Genomic DNA, 24,941 nt, shown 5'->3' with positions numbered 1-24,941 from the left:
GGATCAACAGCTTAAGGCTGATTCCTATGTGGTGGAGACCAGACATGCCTCCTCTCTCCACTATCTTTACCAATTCTGATATCACCCATCTCTCTCACGGCACTCTCTGCTTCTCTCCTGGGTTCGATAATTCATTGAAATGGCCACACAGAACTCACAGACAATGCTCATGATCATGGGGTTTATTAGGGAAGTAACAGGTTACAATTCAGGTTCAGGAACTCTCAGGGTACAGTTTTTCCATCCGGGCAAGCTCTTCCCAGGCTTGCTTGAAGGCACTCTTCTGTCTGGCCCTTGGCCTCTGCCCTGCTCAGGCAAGTGTTGCAAAGCTCTTTTAGCTCTGCCGATAAGTGCGAAGTACCACACTCACTGCACCAGTAAGCCTCAGCCCGGAGGTACTCACCTCTCGCTCCCTCGGTTGGCAGGTGTAGCTCCACCAAGTGCCCAGAGACACCCTGCTTGGCCAGCAAGTCTGCTGCCCGGAGGCACTCAGCTTTCTTGATCTGTGGGCTGGAAATCCCACTGCACTGTCTCCTGCCAGTCTCTCCTGCCACCATTGCATTGCCACTGCTTCTTGCCTTCTTCAGTGTTAACAGCTCTCTCTTTGTCTCCTGGTTCTAGGAGCTTCTCAGTGCAGGGAGCCTGGGTCCAAAGGATGCGTTCCTCTCCTCCCTGTCCTTCCTTGGTCGTGGTGATATCTTCTTCCTCTCGCCTATGGGATGGCAAAACTGACCAATCCCCTTGTTAGGGTTCCATAGACCTTATTAGCATGGTCCAACCCAATCATTTGGTGTGAGTTAAAAGACCATGGCAAGAAAGACCACACAAAAGTGATCCATCACACCCCGTGCTGTGATGCTGGAAGCTATGCCACTGGTATTTCAAATACCAGCAGGGTCACCCATGGTGGACAGGTTTTAGCTGAGCTTCTGGATTAAGATAGACTGGGAAGAGGGACTTGGCAGTCTACTTCTGGAAAAATTAGCCAGTGAAAACCTTATCTGAATGGCAGCTGAACATTATCTGATATAGTGCCAGAAGATGAGCCCATCAAGTTGAAAGGCACTCAAAATACAACTGGGGAAGAGCCGCGGCCTCAAAGTACAGTCCACCTTAATGATGTAAATGGAGTAAGCTTTCAGGGCCTTCATTTGCTGATGTGACCTGACTCTGAGAAGCAGCAGATGCAAACGTCCATTAATAATTGGAATGTGGACTGTATAAAGTATGAATCTAGGAAAACTGAAAGTCGTCAAAAAAGAAATAGAATGCATGAAGATCAAAATCTTAGGCATTAGCTAAAATGGACTGGTATTGGCCATCTTGAATAGGACAGTCATGTGGTCTAGTATGTGGGGAATGACAACTTGAAGAAGAATGGCATTACATTCATTGTTAAAAAGAGCATTTCAAGGTCTGCCCTGAAGTACAATGCTGTCAGTGATAGGCTAACAGCCATATACCTACAAGGAAGACCAGTTAATAGGATTATTATTCAAATTTACACACCAACCACTAACGCCAACGATGAGGAAATGGAAGATTTTTACCAACTTCTGCTGAAATTGATCAAACGTGCAGTCAAGATGCATTGATAATTACTGATGATTGGAACGCGGAAGTTGGAAACAGAAAAAGGAACAGTAGTTGGAAAATACCGCCTTTGTGATAGAAACGATGCTGGAAGTCTTGTGATAGAATTTTGCAAGACCAAAGACTTCTTTATTGCAAATACCTTTTCTCACCAACATAAGTGGTGACTGTACACGGGAACCTTGTCAGATACAATACACAGGAATCAAGTTGATTACATTTGTGGAAAGAGATGATGGGGAAGCTAGTATCAGTCAGAACAAGGCCAGGGGCCAACTATGGAACACACCATCAATTGCTCATATGCAGGTCAAGTGGAAACTGAAGAAACTTAGAACAAGTCCATGGGAGCCAAAGTATGACCTTGATTATATTCTGCCTAAATTTAGAGACCAATTCAAGAATAGATTTGACTTATTAAGCACTGATGACCAAAAACCAGATGAGTTGTGGAATGACATCAAGGACATCATATATGAAGAAAGCAAGAGGTCATTAAAAAGACAGGAAAGAAAGAAAAGACCAAATGGATGTCAGAAGAGACTGTGAAACTTGCTCTTGAACAGAGTAGTTAAAGGGAAAGAAAGAAATGAAGTAAAAGAGCTAAAAAGATTTCAAAGGGTGGCTTGAAAAGGCAAAGTAAAGTATTAGTAATGAAATGTGCAAAGACCTAGAGTTAGAAAACGAAAAAGGAAGAACATTTGGCATTTCTCAAGCTGTAAGAACGGGGGGGAGGCGGTGGGGAATTGAAGTTTCAAGTTGCTGTATTGAAGGATTTTACCAGGGAAATACTGAACGATGCAGGAAGCATCAAAAGAAGAGAGGAATACACAGAGTCACTGTACCAAAAAGAATTCACTGATGTTCAGCCATTTCAGGAGGTAGCATATGATCAAAAACTGATGGTACTGAAGGAAGAAGTCCAAGTTGCACTGAATTCATTGGCGAAAAACAAAGCTCCGGGAATTTACAGGATACCAATCGAGCTGTTTCAACGAATGGGTGCAGTGCTGGAAGTGCTCACTTGTCTATGCCAAGAAATTTGGAAGACAGCTACATAGCTGACCGACGGGAGGAGATCCATACTCTTGTGCCCATTTCAAAGAAAAATGATCCAACCAAATGTGGAATAGGGTCGCTATGAGTCGGAATCGACTCAGCGGCAGTGGGTTTGGTTTTTGGTTTTATCATTGATATCACATGCAAGTAAAATTTTGTTGAAGGTCATTCAAAAGTAGTTGCAACATCATCAACAGGGAACTACCAGACATTCAAGCTGTATTCAGAAGAGGGCATGGAGCAAGGGATATCATTGCTGATGTCAGATGGATCTTCACTGTGCTAAGGCATTCGACTCTGTGGATCATAACAAATTATGGATGACGCTATGAAGAATGGGAATTCCAGAGCACTTAATTGCGCTCATGCGGAACGTGTACACAGCCAAAGAGAGGCAGTCGTTTGAACAAAACGGGGATACTGCATGGTTTAAAATCAGGAGAGGTGTGCATCAGGGTTGTATCCTTTCACCATACTTAGTCTGTATGCTGAGCAGATAAACCAAGAAGCTGGACTATGAAGAAGAATGTGGCAATCAGGATTGGAGGAAGATGCATTAACAGCCTGTGATATGCAGATGACACGACCTTGTTTTCTGAAAACGAGGACTTAAAGCACTTATTGATGAAGATAAGACTGTAACCTTCAGTATGGATTACATTGCAGCATAAAACAAAAGTCTTCACAACTGGACCAATAAGCAACATAAAAAATGGAGAAAAGATTGAAGTTGTCAAGGATTTCATTTTACTTGGATCCACATCAAGGCCCATGGGAGCAGCAGTCAAGAAATCAAATGATGTATTGCATTGGGAAAATCTGTGGCAAAATATCTCTTTTAAGTGTTAAAAAGCGAAAATATCACTTTATGGACTAAGGTGCCCCTGACCCAAGCCATGGTGTTTTTTCAGTCACTTCACATGCATGTGAAAGCTGGACAACGAATAAAGAAGACTAAAGAATTGATGCCAATTATACTGTTGGTGAAGAATATTGAATATACCACGGACTGCTAGAAGGACGAATAAATCTGTCTTGTAAGAAGTACAGCCCTTCTGGGAGTGCACATTTATTAGCCTCTCACGTCCTTTTTGAACATTTAGAATCAAACATTAGTGAACATCTTTGCCCTGTTCTGTTCCTGTTGTTAGATAAATTCCTAGAGGGGGAATTGCTGTGTTCAAGAGTATGTGTGATAAAACCTAATAGTTATGACCTTGTTTTTTCTTATTGCAAAAGGTGGTAAAAATATTAGGATTTTTTTAAATACGAGAATATATATGTGAGTGTGTGTATATATGTATGTGTATATAACGTTCAGCAGCTAATATTCAGTATGTAATTCATGTTCAGTTTAATTCTGTTGGTTGACTGAGTAGTAGTCCAGTTGGATAGTAATACTAGCATTCATTGGTTACCATTTGTGAGGACTTTGTTTCAGGCACTGTGCTAGGTGCAGGGTGCTTTACATTATCTCATTTAATTGCAGCAACCCTACATTGGAGGTAGGCAGTGGTATTCCAGTTTTACGCCCAAGATTTTACATAGCAAAGCTGAATTTTAACCAAGGGAAGCATAGTTTGTGCAAGTTAGGGCCAAAAGAATATTGTACCAAGTCGGGGCCGAGGGTAGACTTGCAGCATGACTTAAATTTATATAAGCAAACATAAACCCATAAATTTGATATTCTTTCAGTTTTCTCTTTCAGTGCTTATTAAATATTCTGTCTAGTTTATTAAGGTTTTTTGAAAGAATTGCTTGTCAGCAGTCTTTGCAGTCCAGATATGAGATAGCTGATTTTACCTTACCCCCTGGTTTGGTAGTCCTGCCAGAAGGGAAAGGCTTGTCTGACTTGCTGTGTCCTGTTGATTATTCTTCATTTTGTAATTGATTAGAAACAGTTTTTAATAATTTGATGTAGATTTCTGCCAGAGATACGAAGCGAGCTTAACGGTCTACACTAAATTTGGCTGACTCCTTACCCAGTCTCTGTTTTGAGTGTCTGACCTACAGCTTTGGAACCTCAGTGCAGGTTATTTTTGTACCTTGGAATATTGAGCTAGGAGACTTGAACTTAGAGCATTTTATTATGCCTCATAGCTCGGTCTCTTCTGTCAGTTTTTGGTCTATACCTTTGCAAATCAAAAGATCTTTTTTTTTTTTTTGCAAAGAGGAAAGAAGTCAGCTGATTGTTGAGGAAGTCTGCTTTCTCTTCCTTGCAACTCCAGAATAATTATTTTATTGTCATTAGGCTGTTTCCCAGAATGAAGTTGTATATTCAGAGCCTCATGACTTTTTAAGTTTTATGTTTATGTAATATGTACATAGTTTAAAATGGTTTTTGGTGGAGTTTTATGATAAGCAGATAGCCACATTCATCCAATTCCAGTCCCATATAGGCAGTCATTTTCAACTTATTTAGCTATTTCTGGTGTTATTTATCTTGATATGTTTACAGTGCTTGTACTGCTGTTTTTTGACATCCTCTCTTCTATACCACACTAACTTTAGACATATCTTGGCTTTCTATTTTGCGAAATGAAGAATCAACTTTTCTCCTCCCTCCCTTCATACTTCTTACACCATCTGCCTCATACAGTTAACTATATTTTAAAAATCCAATTGGTATTCCTTGTTTCTGTTAGGACTGCAGACATCTACAGCTCAGCTCCGCAGTGTACAGTGGTATGATTATATTTCCTTTTTAGTACAAGTTTTTGTTTTGCTGGGATTGTTATCTTGCGTTTTTTCTTTTTACTTAGTTTTTAAAGTGTAGTTAACAATAATTTATCCTCAGTTTTCCAGAAGAACTATAAAATTCCTGTCTGTACAAACACATTAGGAACGCTGTTGGTAAATAAATAGGATAGTTTGGATTATGTTGTGGTAACAAATCTATCCTAAAATCTGTTGCTTGAAACAAAATTTATTTCTTATATGTCTCCTGCTTATTAGCATGAGGCCATTATGTTCTAACCAGGCACTCAAGCACTGAGGCTGATGGAAGACTCCACCGTCTTGTATTTGAACCATATGAAACTAGGCCCCAATGAAACTACAAGGGTCCAGGAAATGTGGAGGAGCAGATGGAGTGTTTGAACACCACCACACATAGATTTTTGTGGTGTAGTGGTAGTGATTCCCTCTACTCAAACCCTCTGTCTTGCCACTAAGCTGGACTAGTTGCTTTCCAGACTTGCCTGTATAGTTGTCATCCTCGGATCTTTCTTACTCACACCCTACAGGTTCTGTTGAACTCTGTTGTTTATTGAATCACCTGTTTTCTTTTTTACTCCCTTATTTCATTGGAGCACATTCTCCAGTAACTCCAGAAAAAGGTCTGTGGAAGATAGTAGTTGTTTTGCTTTTTCATGTCTTCTCTAACACCTCATTGATAGGTGAGGTGATATAGTATTGTAGCCTGGAAATTATTTTGCTTTCCTTCTGAAAGTGTAGTGACCAGAGCAGTGGCTCCCAACCTGTGGGGGTCCACTGACTTATGAGACTTTCATGTTATTGCAAGTGAGAGATCTGTAAATAATTGTGTGTACCGATCATGTTTGAAATTCATGAGCCTTTTTGACATTAAAAAGAAATTCTTGTATTAAAAAATATGTTGGGAAGCACTAATGGCAAGGAGATAAGGATTATTTGGTGTAGTGTAGGTCTGAGCAATGAGAAGACTTGAATAGCTTTGACGCACTGGTGATGAAAGGAATAGGCAAGCATGAGTGACTTTGTAGAACTGTCAGGATGATTGGATTTGATGATTAAATTAGAAGATGACTGAAATTCTGAGCCTGGGGGTACCTTGTTGTACAGGGTGCAGGGCAACCGATGATTCTGGCTGTTTGTTGTTGGTAGGTGTTGTTGAGTTGGTTCTGACTCCTGGCAACCCCATGTGTCAGAGTAGAACTATTCCACAGGGTTTTCAAAGCTGTGACCTTTTTTAAGCATATTGACAGGTATGCCTTCTGAGATGCCTCTTGGTGGATTTGTATCGGCCAGTAGTCAAGTGCTTAACCGTTTGTGCCATCCATGTTGAATTGGAGGTATCAGTCATACATGGGTTGTTGTTAGGTGCTTCGAGCCAGTTCCAACTCAGCGACCGTATATACAACAGAACGAGACACTGCTTGATCCTGTGCCATCTTCACAATTATTGTTATGCTTGAGCCCGTTGTTGGAACTATGTCAATCTCCTTTTACGTCTTCCTCTTTTTCGCTGACCCTTTACCTTACGTAGCATGATGTCCTTCTGGAGGAACTAATCACTCCTGATAACGCATCGAAAGTATGTGAGATATAATCTCGCCATCGTTGCTTCAGAAGAGCATTCTGAGACAGATTTGTTTACTCTTTTGGCAGTGCATGGTATATTCAGTATTCTACGCCAACACCACATTTCAAAGGTGTCAGTTCTTCTTGGGTCTTCCTCATTCATCCTTCAGCTTTCGCATGCATATGAGGCAGTTGAAGGTACCATGACTTGGGTCAGGTTTACCTCAGTCCTCCAGGTGACATCTTTGCTTTTCAACACATTAAAGAGGTTTTTTTCAGGAGACTTGCCCAGTGCAGTGCATCTTTTGATTTCTTGACTGCTGTTTCCATGAGTGTTGATTGTGGATCCAGGTAAAATGAAATCCTTGACAGCTTCAGTCTTTTCTCCATTTATCATGATGTTGCTTATTGGTTCAGTTGTGAGGGTTTTAGTTTTCTTTATGTTGAGGTGTAATCCATACTGAAGGCTGTGGTCTTTGATATTCATCAGTAAGTGCTTCAGGTCCTCTTCACTTCGGCAAGCAAGGTTGTGTCATCTGCATAATGCAGGGTGTTAATGCATCTTCTTCCAATCTTGATGCCCCGTTCTTCTTCCTGGAACCCAGTCTCAGATTATTTGCTTAGCATACAGATTGAATAGGTGTGGTGAAAGGATACAACCCTGACATACACTTTTCCTGACTTAAAACCATGCAGTGTCCCCTTTTTCTGCTTAAACAACTACCTCTTGATCTGTATACGGCTTCCTCATAAGCACAATTAAGTGTTCTGGAATTCCTTTTCTTCCCAGTGTTATCCATAATTTGTTATGATCCACACAATCTAATGCCTTTGCATGATCAAAACACAGGTAAACATCTTTCTGGTGTTCTCTGTTTTCAGCTAGAATCCATGTGACATCAGCATTGATATCCCTGGTTCCATGTCCTTTCAAAATCTGGCTTGAATTCCTGCCTGTTGTTACACTGCCGCAGCCACTTTTGAATGATCTTCAGCAAAATTCTACTTGTGTAATATTAATGATATTGTTTGATAATTTATGTATTCAGGTGGATCACCTTTCTTGACAATAGGCATAAATAATGGCTCTCTTCCAGTCGGTTGACCAGGTAGCTGTCTTCCAAATTTCCTGGCATAGACAAGTGATCACTTCCAGCACTGCATCCGTTTGTTGAAACATCTCAATTGGTATTCCGTCAATTCCTGCAGCCTTGTTTTTCGCCAGTGCCTTCAGTGCAGCTTGGACTTCTTCCTTCAGTACCATTGGTTCCTGATCATATGCTACCCCCGAAATGGTTGAACGTTGACTAATTCTTTTTGATATGATGACAGTGTATTCCTTCTATCTTCTTTTGATGCTTCCTGCATCATTTAATATTTTCCCCATAGAATCTTTTAGTATTGGAACTCAAGGCTTGATTTTTTTTTTTTTTCTTCTGTTCTTTCAGCTTGAGAAATGCCGAACTCATTCTGGCTTTTGGCACATGTCATTATAATACTTTGTTTTTTTTTTGAGCCACTCTGTGAAATCTTCTGTTCATCTCTTTTACTTCATCATTTCTTCCTTTTGCTTTAGCTACTTGACGTTCAAAAGCAAGTTTCAGAGTTTCTTCTCACATCCATTTTGGTCTTTTCTTTCCTGTCGTTTTAATGACCTCTTGTTTTCTTCATGTATGATGTCCTTAATGTCATTCCACAACTCATCTGGTCTTTGGTCATTAGTGTTCAACGTGTCAAATCTATTCTCGATATGGTCTCTAAATTCAGGTGGGATATACTCAGATATGGGTGGAGATGCCTATAATTAAAAAAATTAGATGCTGAGTATAGAGAGAATAGGTTGTATTTGCATATATAGATTTACTAACACAGATTTCCATGTATAGTAGAGGATGCATGTAATTTCATTGTATCTAAAATGTCATCAGTCGTAATAGGCACTCTACCAGTATAAAAGAAAAAATGTTGATCTTTTCTATCTTTATGGGTTTTTTTTTAGTCTTTTAGCACTTGTATACATAAAATACAAGCATTGGTCAAAGCATCTTTACATTCAGATGTTTGTTCCTTCTCATGATATCTCCCTCAGTGCCATGGACAGCCTTTATGATACAAACAATTTTAAAAGGGCTCTCCTCTATTACCATCAGAATTTTCACCCATTCTGAACTTTTTGATGTTGGTGCTTTCTTGATTTTATCAGAAGGTATCAAGACAACAACCTTCTTTTAAGAAACCTCTACCCACTGCTGTCGAGTCGAAGAAACCTCTATCCTTTTAAAAATGGTCCTTCATTGGTCTGCTGACTGAAATGTCAAGAGGTTGCAGTCAGGTGCCGCGGAAATTGCAAGCAAACTAAGTTTAAGCATGCCTAAGCAGTGACAGGAAACCCTGGTGGCGTAGTTGTTAAGTGCTTGCGGCTGCTGATGAAAGGGTCAGCAGTTCTAATCTGCTAGGCGCTCCTTGGAAACTCTATGGGGCAGTTCTCCTCTGTCCTGTAGGGTCGCTATGAGTTGGAATCGACTCGACGGCCCTGGGTTTGGTTTTTTTTTTTTTTTTGGTTTAAGCAGTGACATTTCCTGACTTCCACATGGCTGTCAGCTATTCTAAGATGCCATCTGTTGTAAGAAGTATCTTAATGTCGGAGATGTTAGATGGTTAGAATTGATGTGCTGGGAAGGTATGCTTGGACCAGAAAATGAATCAGTAAATAAACTGATGATTGTTCAGGGTGATAATCACGTCCGCATGGCAGTTCTCGAAAAACTAAAACTTGTGATGAATTTCACATAAATTGTGCTAGAAATTTTTTCCCTTATATAGGTTATTCGTCATCAAATTTATCCACAGCAGTAACCTATAACTGGTGTAGTTGGGAAAAACGGAGAGTTAACCTAGTCAAAAGAAAGACCCTTCAGCATTTAACAATCTGAACCCAGCACCTTTGGTATATAAGAAGTTTTTCTTGTTCTTCGTCACTCAGTCTGTTTTCACAAGTACAGTACTTTACCACAACTTTGTTTCAGTAATTAAGCCATCAGCTGTAAGGTAACAAAAATGTGATAGATATTTTTGACTATTGTACCAAATGTGGAGAGAAAAAGAAAATCTTTTCTTTAAGTTTATACTAGTTATCCACGAGAAAAGACATTTAAAAAGAAAAACTGGTAAAAATACTAAAATTATTAATAAAAATATTAAGTGAATCTTAAAATAATGGCTCTTCTGTATAAAAGTACATGAACAAGTTTGAAGGAGGCAGTAATATCAGTCTGATATTTCCTTTTCCTTGCTCAACAGAGTAAATGTGAACTAGAGGCTTGATTCCTGAAGGGTCTGTTACTTTCACCATGACAATTTTTATAGGTTAGACTCTTTAGATTGGAGTTAGTACTAAAAAGTCAGGTTTTTGGGCTAAGGATAGTTCCTAACCTCCAGTAAGGAAGATTGCATTGTTTCTTGCTGATTGTTGTTTTCAAACTATTGCCAAATCAGTAAACTCTTTTTAATTTGACTTTTGAAATCTGGGTAAGAGTTAGAGCTTTGAAGTGTAAATTTTGGATTTTGGGGTCTGGACTTTTATTCTAAACTCTAATTGAGAATTCAGTCTAGTTTCTGACTACTTTCAGTAGCAATTTGCTGAGTACTAAGGTTTTAAAACACCCCTTGTTTGTCCAGTTTTCATACTATGGTGGCTTTCGTGTTGCTGTGCTGCTGGGAAGAGCTGCCTCTTCAAAGTAGAACCAAGGAAACTGAAGCCATCGCTATCGAGCCGATTCAGGACAGAACACAACTGCTGCGTAGGGTTCCCAGTGAGTGGCTGGTGGATTTGAACTACCAACCTTTTGGTAGCAGCCGTAGCATGCCATACCTCTTAACTACCGTGAGTTGACCTTAGTGACGTGGATAGAGTAAAGCTTTTGGGACCTTCGTTTGCTGAGGTGGCACGACTCAAAATGAGAGGAAACAGCTGCAAACGGTCCATTAATAGTGGGAATGTGGAATGTACAAACCATGAATCTAGGAAAATCAGAAGTTGTAAGAAATGAAACAGAGAGCATAAAGATTGACACCCTAGGCATTAGTGAGCTGAGATGCGCTTGTATTGGCCATTTTGAATCAGACAATCGTGTGGGTCCACTATGCCAGGAATGACAAATTGAACAGGAATGGAATTGTTAAGAAGAACATTTCAAGATCTATCCTGAAGTACGGCACCGTCAGTGATGGAAAATATCCATATGTCTACAAGGAAGACCAGTTAATATGATTGTTATTCAAATTTATGCACCAACCCCTAAGGCTAAAGATGAAGAAATTTGAGGATTTTTACCAAGTTGGTGTGAAACTGCAGTGTGAACTTGATCAAACATGCAGTCATTACTGGTGATTGGAATGCAGAAGTTGGAAACGAAGGCTTGATAATTGGAAGATATGGCCTTGGTAGTAGAAATGGTGCTGGAGATCCTGTGATAGAATTTTGCAATACCAACAACTTCTTCATTGCAGTTACCTTTTTTCAAGAACATAAATGGCGACTATACATGTGAACCTTGTTGGATGGAATACACAGGAATCAAATCGACTGTACATTGCATATCTGTGGAAAGAGATGATGGAGCAGCTCAGTATCAGTCAGGACAAGGCCAGGGGCTGACTGTAGAACAAACCATCAATTGCTCATATGCAAGTTCAGGTTGAAGCTGAAGAAAATTAAAAGAAGTCCACAAAAGCCAAAATATGACCTTGAATGTATTCCACTTGAATTTAGAGTCCATCTCAAGAATAGATCTGACACATTTGAACACCAGTGACCAAAGACCAGATGAGATGTGGGATGACATCAGGGATATCCTACATGAAGAAAGCAAAAGGTCATGAAAGAGAAAAGAAAGAAAAAACCAAAATGGATGTCAGTAGAGACTGAAGCTTGCTCTTGAACACAGAGCAGCTAAAACAAATGGAAGAAATGACAAAGTAAAAGAGTCGAACGTGGGATTTCAAGGGGCAGCTGGAGAAGACAAAGTATTATAATGAAATGTGCAAAGACCTGGAGTTAGAAAACCAAAAGGGAAGAACACAGCATTTTTCAAGCTGAAAGAACTGAAGAAAAAATTTAAGCTTTGAGTTGCAATATGGAAGGATTCTACGGAGAAAATATTAAACAACGCAGGAAGCATCAAAAGAAGATGGAAGGAATACACAGTCACTGTACCAAAAAGAGTTGGTCAATGTTCAGCCATTTCAGAAAGTAGCATATGATCAAGAACTGATGGTACTAAAGGAAGAAGTGCAAGCTGCACTGAAGGTATTGGCAAAAAAACAAGGCTGCAGGAATTGACAGAATACCAATTGCGATGTTTCAGCAAAGGGATGCAGTGCTGGAAGTGCTCGCTTGTCTATGCCAGAAAATTTGGAAGCTACCTGGCCAACTGACTGGAGGAGATGCGTACTCTCGTGTCCATTCTAAAGAAAGGTGATCCAACTGAATGCGGAAATTATCTAACGATATCATTCATCTCACGTGTAAGTAAAATTTTGCTGAAGATCATTCAAAGCAGTTGCAGCAGTATATCAACAGGGAACTACCAAAAATTCAAGCTGGATTCCGAGGAGGGCGTGAAACCAGGGATATCATTGCTAATGTCAGATGGATCCTGGCTGCAAGCAGAGTACCAGAAAGATGTTTACCTGTGTTTTACTGACTATGCAAAGGCCTTTGTTATGTGGATCATAACAAATTATGGATGACTTTGGGAAGAATGAGAATTCTAGAACACTCAGTTGTGCTCATGAGGAACCTGTACACAGATCAAGAGGCAACATTAGAGCAGAACAAGGGGATACTGTGTGGTTTAAAATCAGGAAGGGTGTGCATCAGGGCTGTATGCTTTCAACATATTTATTTAGTGTGTATGCTGAGCAAGTAATCTGAGACGCTGGACTGTATGAAGAAGAACGAAGCATGAGGATTGGAGGAAGACTCATTAACAACCTGTGGTATGCAGATGACGTAACCTTGCTTGGTGAAATAGAAGAGGACTTGAAGCATTTACTGATGAAGATCATAGACTAGAACCTTTAGTATGGATGACACCTCAACATAAAACAAAAATCCTCACAACTGGTTCAATAAAACACATTACGATGAATGAAAAAAATATAGTTGTTAAAGATTTAGTTTTACTTGGATCCACAATCAACACTCATGGAAGCAACAGTCAAGAAATCAGACAGCAAGTGTTACAAAGCAAAGATGTCACTGTGAGAACTAAGGTGTGTCTGACCAAAGTCATGGTGTTTTTCTGTTGACTCATATGCGTGGGAAAGCTGGGCAATGAATAAGGAAGACTGAAGGAGAGTTAATACCTTTGAATTATGGTTTTGACAAAGAATGTTCAGTATACCATGGACTGCAAGAAGAATGAATACATTTGTCTTGGAAGAAGTACAGTCAGTATGCTCCTTATAAGCAAGGCTGGGGATACTTCGTCTCAAGTACTTTGGACGCGTTATTAGGAGGGCCACTTCTGGAGAACAACTTCGTGCTTTGTAGAGGGTCAGCAAAAAAGAGGAAGACCCTCAACGAGCTGATTTACTCAGTGGCTGCAACAGGGGGCCAAGAGGAGTCCCACATGGTCGAGAGGAGTTGAGAGAGCTGTCCTGTACTGAAGGGAAACTTTGCCTACGTGCTTCCTAATCCTGAGTTGTGGCCTGTTGATCCTGGTCCCTAGTTGTACTCTGTTTTTTAACAAACTACTTAACTGTAAAAAAGGTCCATGAGTTCTGTGTGACCATTGCTCCATGAGTTCTGTGTGACCATTGCAACAGATTAATTCAGAAGAGAAGTAGAGAGTGTTGTGGGAAGGTTGGCTGGTGGTAGAATTTTAGTAGAAAGTTCGGAGAGTGGAGATAATGTCTAAACTCCACCTCATAGGGATCAGCCTTGGGCTGACCTTGATTTGCATTGTCCTCCCTAAAGTTAGACTGGTTCTGATGCTGCTACTTCCCACATTTTAGGACATCTTTAGGTTTCTATGAGTTGGAATTGAGTTGGCGGCAGCGGGTTTGGTTTGGTTTTTATAGGTTTCTAAGCTACAGCTCAAGCATTATAATTTTATTTTAACTCAGTTCCATGTTTTGGATAAGATAGCTGCCTTTCCAGTTGTGAACTAGATTTTGATGTTTTGTTCTGGAACTTTGCTTTAAATAGTTTTTTGCAATAAGTCCCTTATTTCTCTGGATTGGTATTGCTACCAGGCTTTATCCTTTTAGAATTTAAAGTTTTATGAATTGGCAAAAGCATCTCCTCTGGTTCATTATGATTTAATGTAAAGAGCTTCAGACTGAAAATGTTTTAAATTCAGTATTTATAACTTCCTAGGGAGTGTAATTTTGGGGCTGTTTTTTATAGATATGGTTGCAGCTTCCCTTTTTCTGAAATGAGGGGCCTGGAAAGTCTCCTATAAATAAATGAAATTTTGTTTATCCTTACTAAGAGTTGTTAGGTGGCTTCCCCCCGTAATTCATTTGTTGTGATTTTTGACTAAATTTATAATCTCAGTCTTTAACCTCCCGGAACGTGTCATACCATGTTTCTCTCTGCTTAAGAACCTACGACCAAAAAACAAAATGAAACCCATTGCCATTGAGTCGATTCTGACTCATAATAACCCTACAGGACAGAGTAGAACTGCCCCATAGGGTTTCCAAGGAGCTTCTGGTGGATTCAAACAGCTGATATTTTGGTTAGCAGCTGTAGCACTTAACCACTATGCCACCAGGGTTTCCTAAGAACCTTTAGAATCTTTATTTTCTGTGACTACTTCTATCAAGTTGAAAGACCTTGTTTTTCAACTGTGTTTTTTAACCTCAAAAATGTATGAAGTTAGGCAGATACCGTGTGTTCCTCTCCTTGTCTTTCCACAGGCCATTTAAGCTTACGCAAATGTTTGCCAAGTACTTTATGCCAATGTTAAACAATGAGATTTTTATATTATCCTAAGGAAGGGTCTTCAAGATACGAAGCTGGGAGGAGAAAAACAAAGTTCAAAATAGATTACAGTAAATTTTTAGAGATTTATGTGTTCTTAAAATTACAGCTTTTTGCTTTGAATTGCGCACTCATATACAGAGGTGCATCGCTTAGTTCCACGATACATCCTGTGAGATGGGACGTGACGTGATTTGGGCATTGTGCAGACACCACATCGCATACCTGTATGTAATAAGGTATTCCCACAACGTCCACGTCTCATGATGCCTGAGGTCACAGGGTTGTGTGGAGCCGCGGGCCTGAGCCCAGGTGGCTGCTGCTCTCTGCGGCTGTGGTCGTGCCCTTCTCCAGGGCACGGTGCGCCCAGCTGGTAAGGGGGTGGTGTGCTTGCCCCTGACCCTGTGGCGCTGCTGCCCCTACCACCATGGGCTGTTGCAGCGGTGGGGGATGGAACCTGAGCTGAGAATGAGGGTCTGCAGCCCTATGAGATGAAGGGGCTTCCACCCTGTAGACCCCACCTCTGCTCAGACAGCAAGGGTAGGGGTTCCAGGTATGCACACCTTCACGAGGCCTTGGGGAAGATGGCAGCCTAGGGGACGATCAGGAGTCCCCTCCTACTGCTCCCCCTGTCAGTCTCTGGTCACTGGGGACCCCTCCCAGAGCCCACTACTGGGAGGAAGGAAGCCCTACTTAACCTCCGTGATCATCAGCATGATACCCTCTAGCCCTGAGGTGCTCTCTCAGCACAGCCAGAGGAAGGGCTGTCTGACCTGGAGCCGCAAGACATCCGGGAAGTGGAGATGGGGAGAAACATACCCTGGCCTGATTCTGAGTCAGAGCCCAATAAGGTGCTACTGTCTCCCCAGCCAGATGTTCCAAGGTGAGGGTGGACCAGGATGCAGGGGTGCTCAAGAGCCTGCCGAGGGCCCTCCCCGAGAGACCCAAGTGTGGGGACAGCTTTGGGCGAGAGGCCGGTGTGGAGTGGCCTGTGGGCCAGCTCTGCATGCCGAAGAGGGGTGCCTGGTGCATGACCATCTTGTCATAGGGAGCCCTGGGGACCGGCGGCAGGCCAAGTTGGGTAACGGCCTGGGCATGGGCTTCAGGTACTGGCAGGCAGGGCGGCGCGGGGTGTGTGGCAAGAGCCTCAAGTGAGCTCGCTGCTCCTGAAGCAGCGTCGCATCCACACGGACAAGAAGTCGTGTGAGTGTGGCCAGTGCAGCAGGGCTTCACCTGGAGCTCCGTGGTCATCGCGCCAGTGCATCCACACAGGCCACAAACCTTACGGTGCTGCAAGTGCCTCAGGGCCTTCCGTGACCGCTCTTCTTCCCCCTGAGCACCTGCGGACCCATGCTGGCCTGCAGCGCCTGTGGCAAGGCCTTTGGCTGGAGCCCACGGCGCATCCAGCACCAGAGGGTCTGCTGCGGAAGTAGGTGGGGCAGCCAGGCTTGCATTAGGCTCCAGAGGGAAGGGCCCCTGCCACCCACCCTCTAGGGAGGCTGCCCAGCTCTGCATGCCCAGTGTCCCCCAATAAGTTCTTTCTGGTTGCTGGAGGAAAAAGAAAAAAGCCTGTGGGACCACTATGCGGTCCGACATTGTCAGCATATGCTATGCGGTGCATGCCTATAGCTCATATCCAGAGTTCATATCAAATCTTTAATTTGTTGATTTAATTTTGGTGAAGTCATCCATTTTTATACCTTCCCGCAATAATTATCTAAATATTCCAGTACCGTTTGAAAATAATCTATTCTTCCCTTATTCCTAAATAATTTCCAAATTTTATGAACGATTTAGGCCTGTTTTTGAAATCTTTTTTGTTCCTTTGAAATGTCTCTCTAGTCTGTCTTGATTATTGTATATTGTAGCTTTATAATAACTTTACTGTTTAGTAGGGCTAGTGTGTTCTTGAAACCACCCCCCCAAAAGTTTCCTTTTTTGAGTGCTTTTGGGCTTTTTTTTTTTTTTTTAAGTGTTTTATTGATTTTTTGGTGAAGTTTACACAAGTTAGGCTCCCTTTGACAGTTTCCACAGAAATTGGTGACAGTAGTTACATTTTTCACAATAAGTCATTATTCTCTTTGTGTGTAGTTTGTTCACTTTCCAGTACTCTGGTTGCCCTGTCCCTGTCTTCTCATCTTTGCCTTTGAGTAATTGCTGACATTTTGGTTTCATACTCAAGGTTTTTAAGTAGGGCACCGATCTTATGGATAATATCCTTTATTTTGTGTGCCACTACTATTTCACTAAAAGGTGATATCAGGGGCGAGGCTCGGTTCTAGGTTTAAAGAGTGCTTCAGGGCAGTAGTCTCAGGGATTTGTCTGTTCTCTGCTGTTGCAGCTTGTTTTGCTCCTTTTTTTAAATAGTATTTGGAGCTCTGCACTGTATTTTTCTCCCATTCCGTTGTGACTCTGGTGAGAAGGTTTGTGGTGGTAGCTGGGCACCATCTAGTTCTTCTGCTCTTAAGGTAGATGAGGTTCTGGCTCCTGTAGACTTGTTTTTTCTCTGTGCCTTTGGTGTTATCTGCTTGCCATTTTGCTTCTGATGAGTACAGACTCAGAGTTGTGTCTTAGAGGGCAGCTCTGGGCTTGTTTTTAAGATCAACTTAGGTATAATTTTATTAAGACTAGCCCCTCTCCCCGTAACAGAACACCTACACTTCCTCAGTATTTTTATGGGATCCCTTTGAATTATAGGTTGATTTTAGGGACAATTTGAAATTTCAGGGGCAAGACTCCTTATCTAAGAACATGATGGTGTTTTGCATTTTCTTAAATTTTCTGTTTATAGTCACTAGAAATTTCAAAGATTTCTGCACATAGTTGCTGCACATTTTTTGTTGAGTGTATTTTTAGGGTTTTATTTTTTGGTTGCTAAGTAGGGAGCCCTGGTGTCACGGTGGGTAAAAGCTAAGACTGAATCTGCTGGCCACTCCTTGGCAACCTTATGGGGCAGTTCTACTCTGTCCTATAGGGCCACGATGGGTTGGAATCAACTTGACAGCAGTGAGCTTAGTTTTTTTTTTTGGTTTTGTTGTAAGTAAAGGTCTATTGGGTGGTGCACATGTTTTCGGCTCAACTACTGCTCTGAAGGTTGGTGCTTTGAATCATCCCTGCAGTGTCATGGAAGAAAGGCCTGGCAACCTACTTCTGTAAAGATTACAGCCAGGAAAACCACATGGAGCACTTCTACTCTGTGACACATGGAGTTGCCATGAGTTGAAATCGACTTCACTACAATTGATTTGGTTTTTATTCTGAGTAGAATATTTTTTCTATATTTTATTTCTCAGCTGGTTATTTTTTATATGTAGAAAGCTAATTAGTTGTCGTTTGTTAGCTTGCCACCTTACTAGATCTTTGACTAAGGGGCTTTTTGTTTTCATCTCTATTTTAGTCTAGATTGCTTTTGAAAAATCAATTCTTCGACTAGTGCATCTGCTGCTAAGAATTCCTGCTATTCCCTTCAGCTTGCCTGCTACCTCAAATTTACATTTAGTTTATGGTATTTCTGTTTTTTTTTCTTTTTTAAACTTGATAATGCCGTATTTATTAATTTGTCAGGCATACAGGGGTAAAGGAGCCTTGGTGGCACAGTGGTTCAGAGCTCGGCTACTAACCAAAAGATCAGCAGTTCGAGTTCACGAGCCAGTCTTGGAAACCTCATGGGGCAGTTCTGCCCTGTCCTGTAGGGTCTCTGAGTCAGAACTGACTTGACAGCTGCGAGTTGGGTTTGTTGTTGTTGTTTCATTACAGGGATAGAATTTTAAGATGTTTTGATCATTCTTCAGATGTGTCATACTGCCTTGTTATTTATTGATGAGTATCTTAAATTACCGTTAACAGATTGAAATGTAAGCATTTACTGGACTGTATGAATGAACAAATTAAACAGTCATTTTGTAATTATACCTTGGAATCTTCTATGGCTATGGGAAGAAGAAAAAGAAATGTCAATGGTTTTGTCCTGAGAAATACCTGGTCCTAGGCCAGGTAAATATGAGTTAGGTACAGAGAGACAAACACACCAAAGGTTGGGCTAACACTGGGAGGATGGAAGTTATGGAGACTTGAAGGCAGAAAGCCTCTGTGCCATATGTAGACAAGTGGGGCCAATGTAATTGGTGTCTCCTGACACCCACAGATACTGGCAGAGACTCAACCCTTCCGTTTTGGGGGTCTCTTGAGCATACAGGGACAGAGCATCGTCCTTCTGGGTTGGATTGTACAAAAAACAGCTTTAAAAGTCTTGACTGTGTCCTGTATCAAATGATCTCAATTTTAAAGAGAGCTGGCCATTACAAGTTATTTTATCCCTAGGGTCTGGATTTTGGATATGCATTATATATGGAACCTAGGGTTTAGAGATTAGAATGTTTTTCTAAATGTTCAGAGGCCCAGATACTTTTAACTTCAAGGATTGAGTGTCAGGTCCTTAATCTAGTTGATCTCATGCCGGAAGGATATTAGCAGTAAGAATAGGCGTTCAGAGCTGCGTTTTCTTCTTAGGTTTGTGAAAAATACGCACCCAAAAAAAGACCAGTGCTGATGTTCGTGGTTAAGTAAAGGGGGGGTAAAAGCTCTAATTTTTAGATACAAAGAAGGTTTTAATTATTATGAAAAATAGAATTCCCTAGTAGTTTGAAGTTCTGTTCTGAACCAGTTCACTATGTATTGTATAGAAATTAGAAAAATTAATGTGAAACTTGCCAAACTCTGAGAAAGTTGTTTGTGAAGGATTAGACAGTGTTAATGAAAGTTGAAAATATGACTAACCTCTGACAAGAAATGTTTTACTAATATTATTGAACTTGGAAATTCTCTGGTTCTGGAATATTTAAGAATGTCAGCGGTATAACATAGATAGATTTACTGGTACCGTAAATACGAAAGTGAACGTCTTGGTCATGTAGCACTGTTATAACAGAAATACCACAAATGGATGGCTTTAACAAAGAGAAGTTTATTCTCTGACATTCCAGGAGTCTGCTGTTGCTGCTGTTGTTAGGTGCCATCGAGTTGGTTCCGACTCATAGCGACCCTACGCACAACAGAATGAAAGACTGCCTGGTCCTGCGCCATCCTTATAATCGTTGTTATGGTTCAGCTCATTGTTGGCAGCCACTGTGTCAGTCCATCTCGTTGAGGGTCTTCCTCTTTTCCGCTGACCATATACTCTGCCAAGCATGATGTCCTTCTCCAGGGTCTGATCCCTCCTGACAACATATCCAAAGTATGTAAGACACAGTCTCACCATTCTTGCTTCTAAGGAGCATTCTGGTTGTACTTCTAAGACAGATTTGTTCGTTCTTTTGGCAGTCCCTGGTATATTCAGTATTCTTTGCCAGCACCACAATTCAAAAGTGTCAGTTCTTCTTTGGTTTTCCTTATTCATTGTCCAGCTTTCACATGCATATGATGCAGTTGAAAATACCATGACAAATTCAGCCTTTTTTCTGTTTACCATGATGTTGCTCATTGGTCCAGTTGTGAGGATTTTTGTTTTCTTTATATTGGGTGCAAAAAGCATTGCTATTCAGTCAGTTCCAACTAATGATGACCCCATGTGTTACAGAGTATTACTGCTCTTTAAGGTTTCCTTGGCTGTAATCTTATTGGAAGCAGATCACCAGACTTTCTTCCGCAGTACTGCTGGGTGGGTTCGAACCTCCAACCTTTAGGTTAGTGGTGTTACTGGTGTTGGGTTGAGTTGATTCCGACTCACAGAACTGCACCACAGGAGCAGAATGCCTTGTCTTTCTCCTGCAGAGTTTCTTGGTGGGTTTGAACTGCCAACCTTTAGGTTAGCAGCTGAGTGCTTAACCATTGTACCAAACAGTTTGTACCACCTTCAGCTGGTAATCCTACATAACTAAAGAAAACAAAATGACAGGTTTTATTTTTAGCCCCATCTGTTACCTTCTCCCCTCCAGTGTGTTGTATCTTTAATTTCAAAGATTTTCTGGGGTTATAGTTCTTATCTATGTCTAATCCGTATACCTATACATTTATATCTATATGTGGTTTTATATATATAGTGCTTATTGTTTTGGTATTGTGCTTATCTAGGGTTCCTGGGTGGCACACACTGTTTGTGCTAGACTACTAACCTAAAGACTGGTGTTTGGTACATACTGGTGCCATGGAAGAAAGGCCTGGTGATCTGCTTCCGTAAAGATTGCAGCCAAGAAAACCCTATGGAGCAGTTCTACTCGTAACACATTGGGTCATCGTTAGTTGAAATTGACTCATTAGCAGTGTTTTTTTTTTTTCTAGTGCTGATCTGCTTGCGTTTGGTTTTTCCCACTGTGGGTTTGTTCCATAGTCTTAGATTTGCTAATTTGCTTAGGATAGTGTCTGACACATTTAAATATTAGTAGTTGTTGCTTTGTTTTATAATTGCTGTTACTCCTCTTTCATTTGCTTTGTAAAGTTCCTTTTTTTATTTTTTCCTGCAGTTTTGTCTTTTTTTTTTTTCTTGTGTGTTTATGCCTTAAACTCCCTTTAGTGTTTTTGAGTGGGCTTTTGGGGAGATGAGGTAAACAGATGTGTTAATAGCTGCCGTGTTTTAACCAAGTAGTCCGCGTGTGTCTGTCTTAGTTTCTTAGTCCTGCTGTAACAAACACCACAGGAGGGTCGCTTTTACAAACAGAAATTTATTTTCTCACAGTTTAGGAGGCAGCAGTCCAAATTCAGAGCCCCAGCTCTAGGGGAAGGCTCTGTCTCTCTGCTCTGTGGGAAAATCCTTGTCTCAACTTTCTGTTATTCAGAGATCTCCGTGTGGCACCTGTCTTTCCCCCATTCCTGCTTGTTTGCTTTTGTGCCTCATCTGCTCTTTTTATATCTCACGAGTAATTACTTTAAGACATACCCTACACTGATATGGCCTCATTTATGTAACAGAACTATTCCCAAACGGGATTACATCCACAGTATACCAAAAACCCATTACTGGCCAGTCAGTTCCAACTCAGCGACCCGGTAGGACAGAGTAGGACTGCCACATAGGGTTTCCAAGGCTACAGTCTTCAGGGAAGCAGACTGCCACATCTTCCTCCCACAGAGCGGCTGGTGGGTTCAAACCACCGACCTTTTGGTTAGCTGTTGAGCACTTAACCACTGCACCACCAGGGCTCCTGTCCACAGTATAGGGGTTAGGATTTACAACACACATTTTTTTGGGGACACAGAGCAGTCCATAACTCTGTGTGTGTGTGTGTTTGTCTTTATTTTTTAGTGGATATTATAGAGCCTAGTGTGATGATGATGCTCTACAAAAGTATTTTCTAAAGTACCAGAGGTTCAAGGTATGTGTGAGAGCATTTTGACTTAGGTTGAATTCTCAGTTCTGACTGACAGTGATAAAGTGTCATTTAATGTTAATTGTGGTGATTTAAGTACTTGTCTAGCTTCCCCATTGTTCCACAGTGTGTGGCCTACAGTCATTCTACACCAAAGTCCTCTGCTCTTTCTTAAGTATGTTAGATCTTAACGAGTTCTTTCAGTTACATTAATCAAATGAAGGTAGAGTAGAAAGAATTGATTTTATGACTAGAAAATGACCATTGATTTTCACTGCAAATCTATTTGTATTTATGTTGAATTGGTTTTGAGGCAAGGGTGGTACGTACTCTAGCACAGTTTTTTGTAGGTGAAGGGGGAAGAGAAGTTGATAGGAAAAATAAGATTAATTAGAAAGCGTAGTATTCAACATGTATTTTACTAAAGATGAGCTATAATTTAATATCTATAACTTAATATTAATTTATAATAAAAGTGAGTGTTTACTCTGTGCCAGGCATTTTGCTGAACATGAATTATTTAATTCTCGTAATTCCATGAGGTCTGACATAATTATTAACTCCATTAAGTTAAAAGCATGCTCTAGGTTAGGTAAGTGATAGAACTGGAATGTGAATCCCGGCAGCCTGACTCTAAAGCCTTAGCTCTTGATCACAGTACTGAATACCCTGGAGCCTAAGCTCTTGATCACAGCACTGAATACTCTAGAGCCCGAGCTATCGATTGCAGTACTGAATACTCTAGAGCCTGAGCTCCTGATTGCAGTCTGAATACTGCCTTACTCAGTTCGACTGTGAGCTAATACCTGTGATGTTCTAGGGATGGACATTTATTTATTTATTTTTTAAACTTCCTTCTGAGGTGCGTGATACCTTTGTAAAAACTGAGGTTCAGAGGGGTTAAGTAACTTCATAAGGTCGTATATCTCATAAATAAATGGTAGTGATAGAAATCAAGCCCACATTTGCCTAATTCCAAACCCTGTGTTCTTTTCAGTACTCCATATTGCCTTTGTATTTCTAATACAGCTTTTGAACATATAACTGAATATTGATACGCTTTTAATGATATTTTTGTTTCTTCCAGGGATTTATCAAAGATGTTCACGAAGACTCCCTCACAGTTGTTTTTGAAAATAAGTAAGTTGTTTTTATTGTTGGAGATCTTAATTTTAAAGATCTGCTTCCTTTTGGATTTCCCATTGCCAGTGGGAAAATTATTTTGCTTTTGGGAGGGGACCTTTGGTTATTTGATCATCTTATGAGTTCAGATGTCTCATTTTGATAATCCTTTATTTTTCTGCCCTTAATTTACTCATCACCTTTTTCAAAACACGTGTTTTGCCAAAAGATAGGGACATGAGTCACTAGTTTATGCAGAGATAAATGGCACAAATGAAATTACGATGTGCTTACAAATTTTAAAAAAAACCCTTAATGTTGAAATGATGTAGAAGGCCCTCCAAATGGCTTCTGGTAGTCAGAATAAATATTTTGCATCTTTAAATTGCTTAATATTAATAGGAAATGCTATCAATTTTATATCTTTTGTAAGAGCCAGTTAATCTTAAAATGGTGTTATAAATACGGGAACGATAGTATGTTGGACTTAGGTAGGGGTATGGAAGAAGCACCATTGAATTGAAGATCAGAAGAGAGCTGCTCTGCTTCCACTTTCTAAGCTGCTTCAGTACCTGCCTAGAAAGATCTCTGCCCAACAGCCGCTTCAAATAGAAACAAGTGTTGGGATGCTTTCCGTCTTTAAGCAGCTCCTGTTGAGAAAGTCATGGTGAAAAGAAAGCACTCAGTCTTTTCCTTGTCAGCTGCTGCTTTGCATACAGCATTGGCAGATAAGCTTTAGGAACATTTTTGTGCTGTAGTACCTTCCAGGCTTGTAAATGAGTGACAAGAACTTAGAGTAGTAAAGAAATTTTAACTTTACTAATTCAGCTGGTAAGATATAACACATAAGTGTCACTTAAGCAACAGCTAAATTAATTGTTTAATACAGTCATATTTGTTACAAAGATTAAAAGTAGCCTTAAACTATTTAATCCATGATTAATTTTGTTCTGTGTTTTTGTGAGCATGTATACTAAAATGGGATTTTATAATGTATAGAATTCTGTAATCTATGAAAATGTGTTCCTTTTTGACAGCTCTCATATAGTTGTAAAAGGGTTCGAATAAGTTGATCCCTGTGCTGTTTGTTTGGCAGCTGTGTGTAGATATGATACTATTTCAGATCTAAGTAAGTTATTATTGTGAACTTAACCCAGTTCATTTGTAGGGTAATGTGTGTACTGGTCTCTGCTTAGGATGAGTAATTAGGAGGGGAATATATAGTTACTAATGGCAATATTAATTATAAACTTCACCAAGAGTCATATAAAATCTGTTCTATCTCAACAGCTAATTATTTATTAGAAGAATATGTAGTTGAAAGTTGCTCCCCTTTAGGGAAAGGTAAATGATAAATTAACTTGCATCATATTCAGCACTAAGCACAGACTATATAGCTTTCATATTAGGGGCTCTTATAATATTTTTAAATTGTTTATTTTCCAATTTCTCAGTTGGCAGCCAGAACGCCAGGTTCCCTTTAATGAAGTTAGATTACCTCCACCACCTGATATAAAAAAAGAAATTAGCGAAGGAGATGAAGTAGAGGTATGTATTTTTAAGTTTATTTTCTTGTGCCCATTTTTTTGTTT

General features: G+C 40.4%; 1 protein-coding gene across 10 annotated transcripts in view; it reads left to right on the top strand.

The window, feature by feature from the left end:
• The window catches only part of FXR1 (FMR1 autosomal homolog 1), a 70,720-nt gene that overhangs the window by 8,864 nt on the left and 36,915 nt on the right, over window positions 1-24,941 (top strand). For all 10 annotated transcript variants that reach the window (XM_023551501.2, XM_010592789.3, XM_023551498.2 and 7 more), the window contains 2 exons: window positions 23,315-23,367; window positions 24,804-24,897. In XM_023551501.2, coding sequence (XP_023407269.1) covers window positions 23,315-23,367; window positions 24,804-24,897 — 147 coding nt within the window. The remainder of the gene's footprint in view (window positions 1-23,314; window positions 23,368-24,803; window positions 24,898-24,941) is intronic.

The sequence above is a fragment of the Loxodonta africana genome, chromosome 1 (genome assembly GCF_030014295.1).
Source record: "Loxodonta africana isolate mLoxAfr1 chromosome 1, mLoxAfr1.hap2, whole genome shotgun sequence".
Lineage (NCBI taxonomy): Eukaryota > Metazoa > Chordata > Mammalia > Proboscidea > Elephantidae > Loxodonta > Loxodonta africana.
Note: the sequence above shows the minus strand (reverse complement) of the source record. Positions and strands in the feature narration are given on the sequence as shown.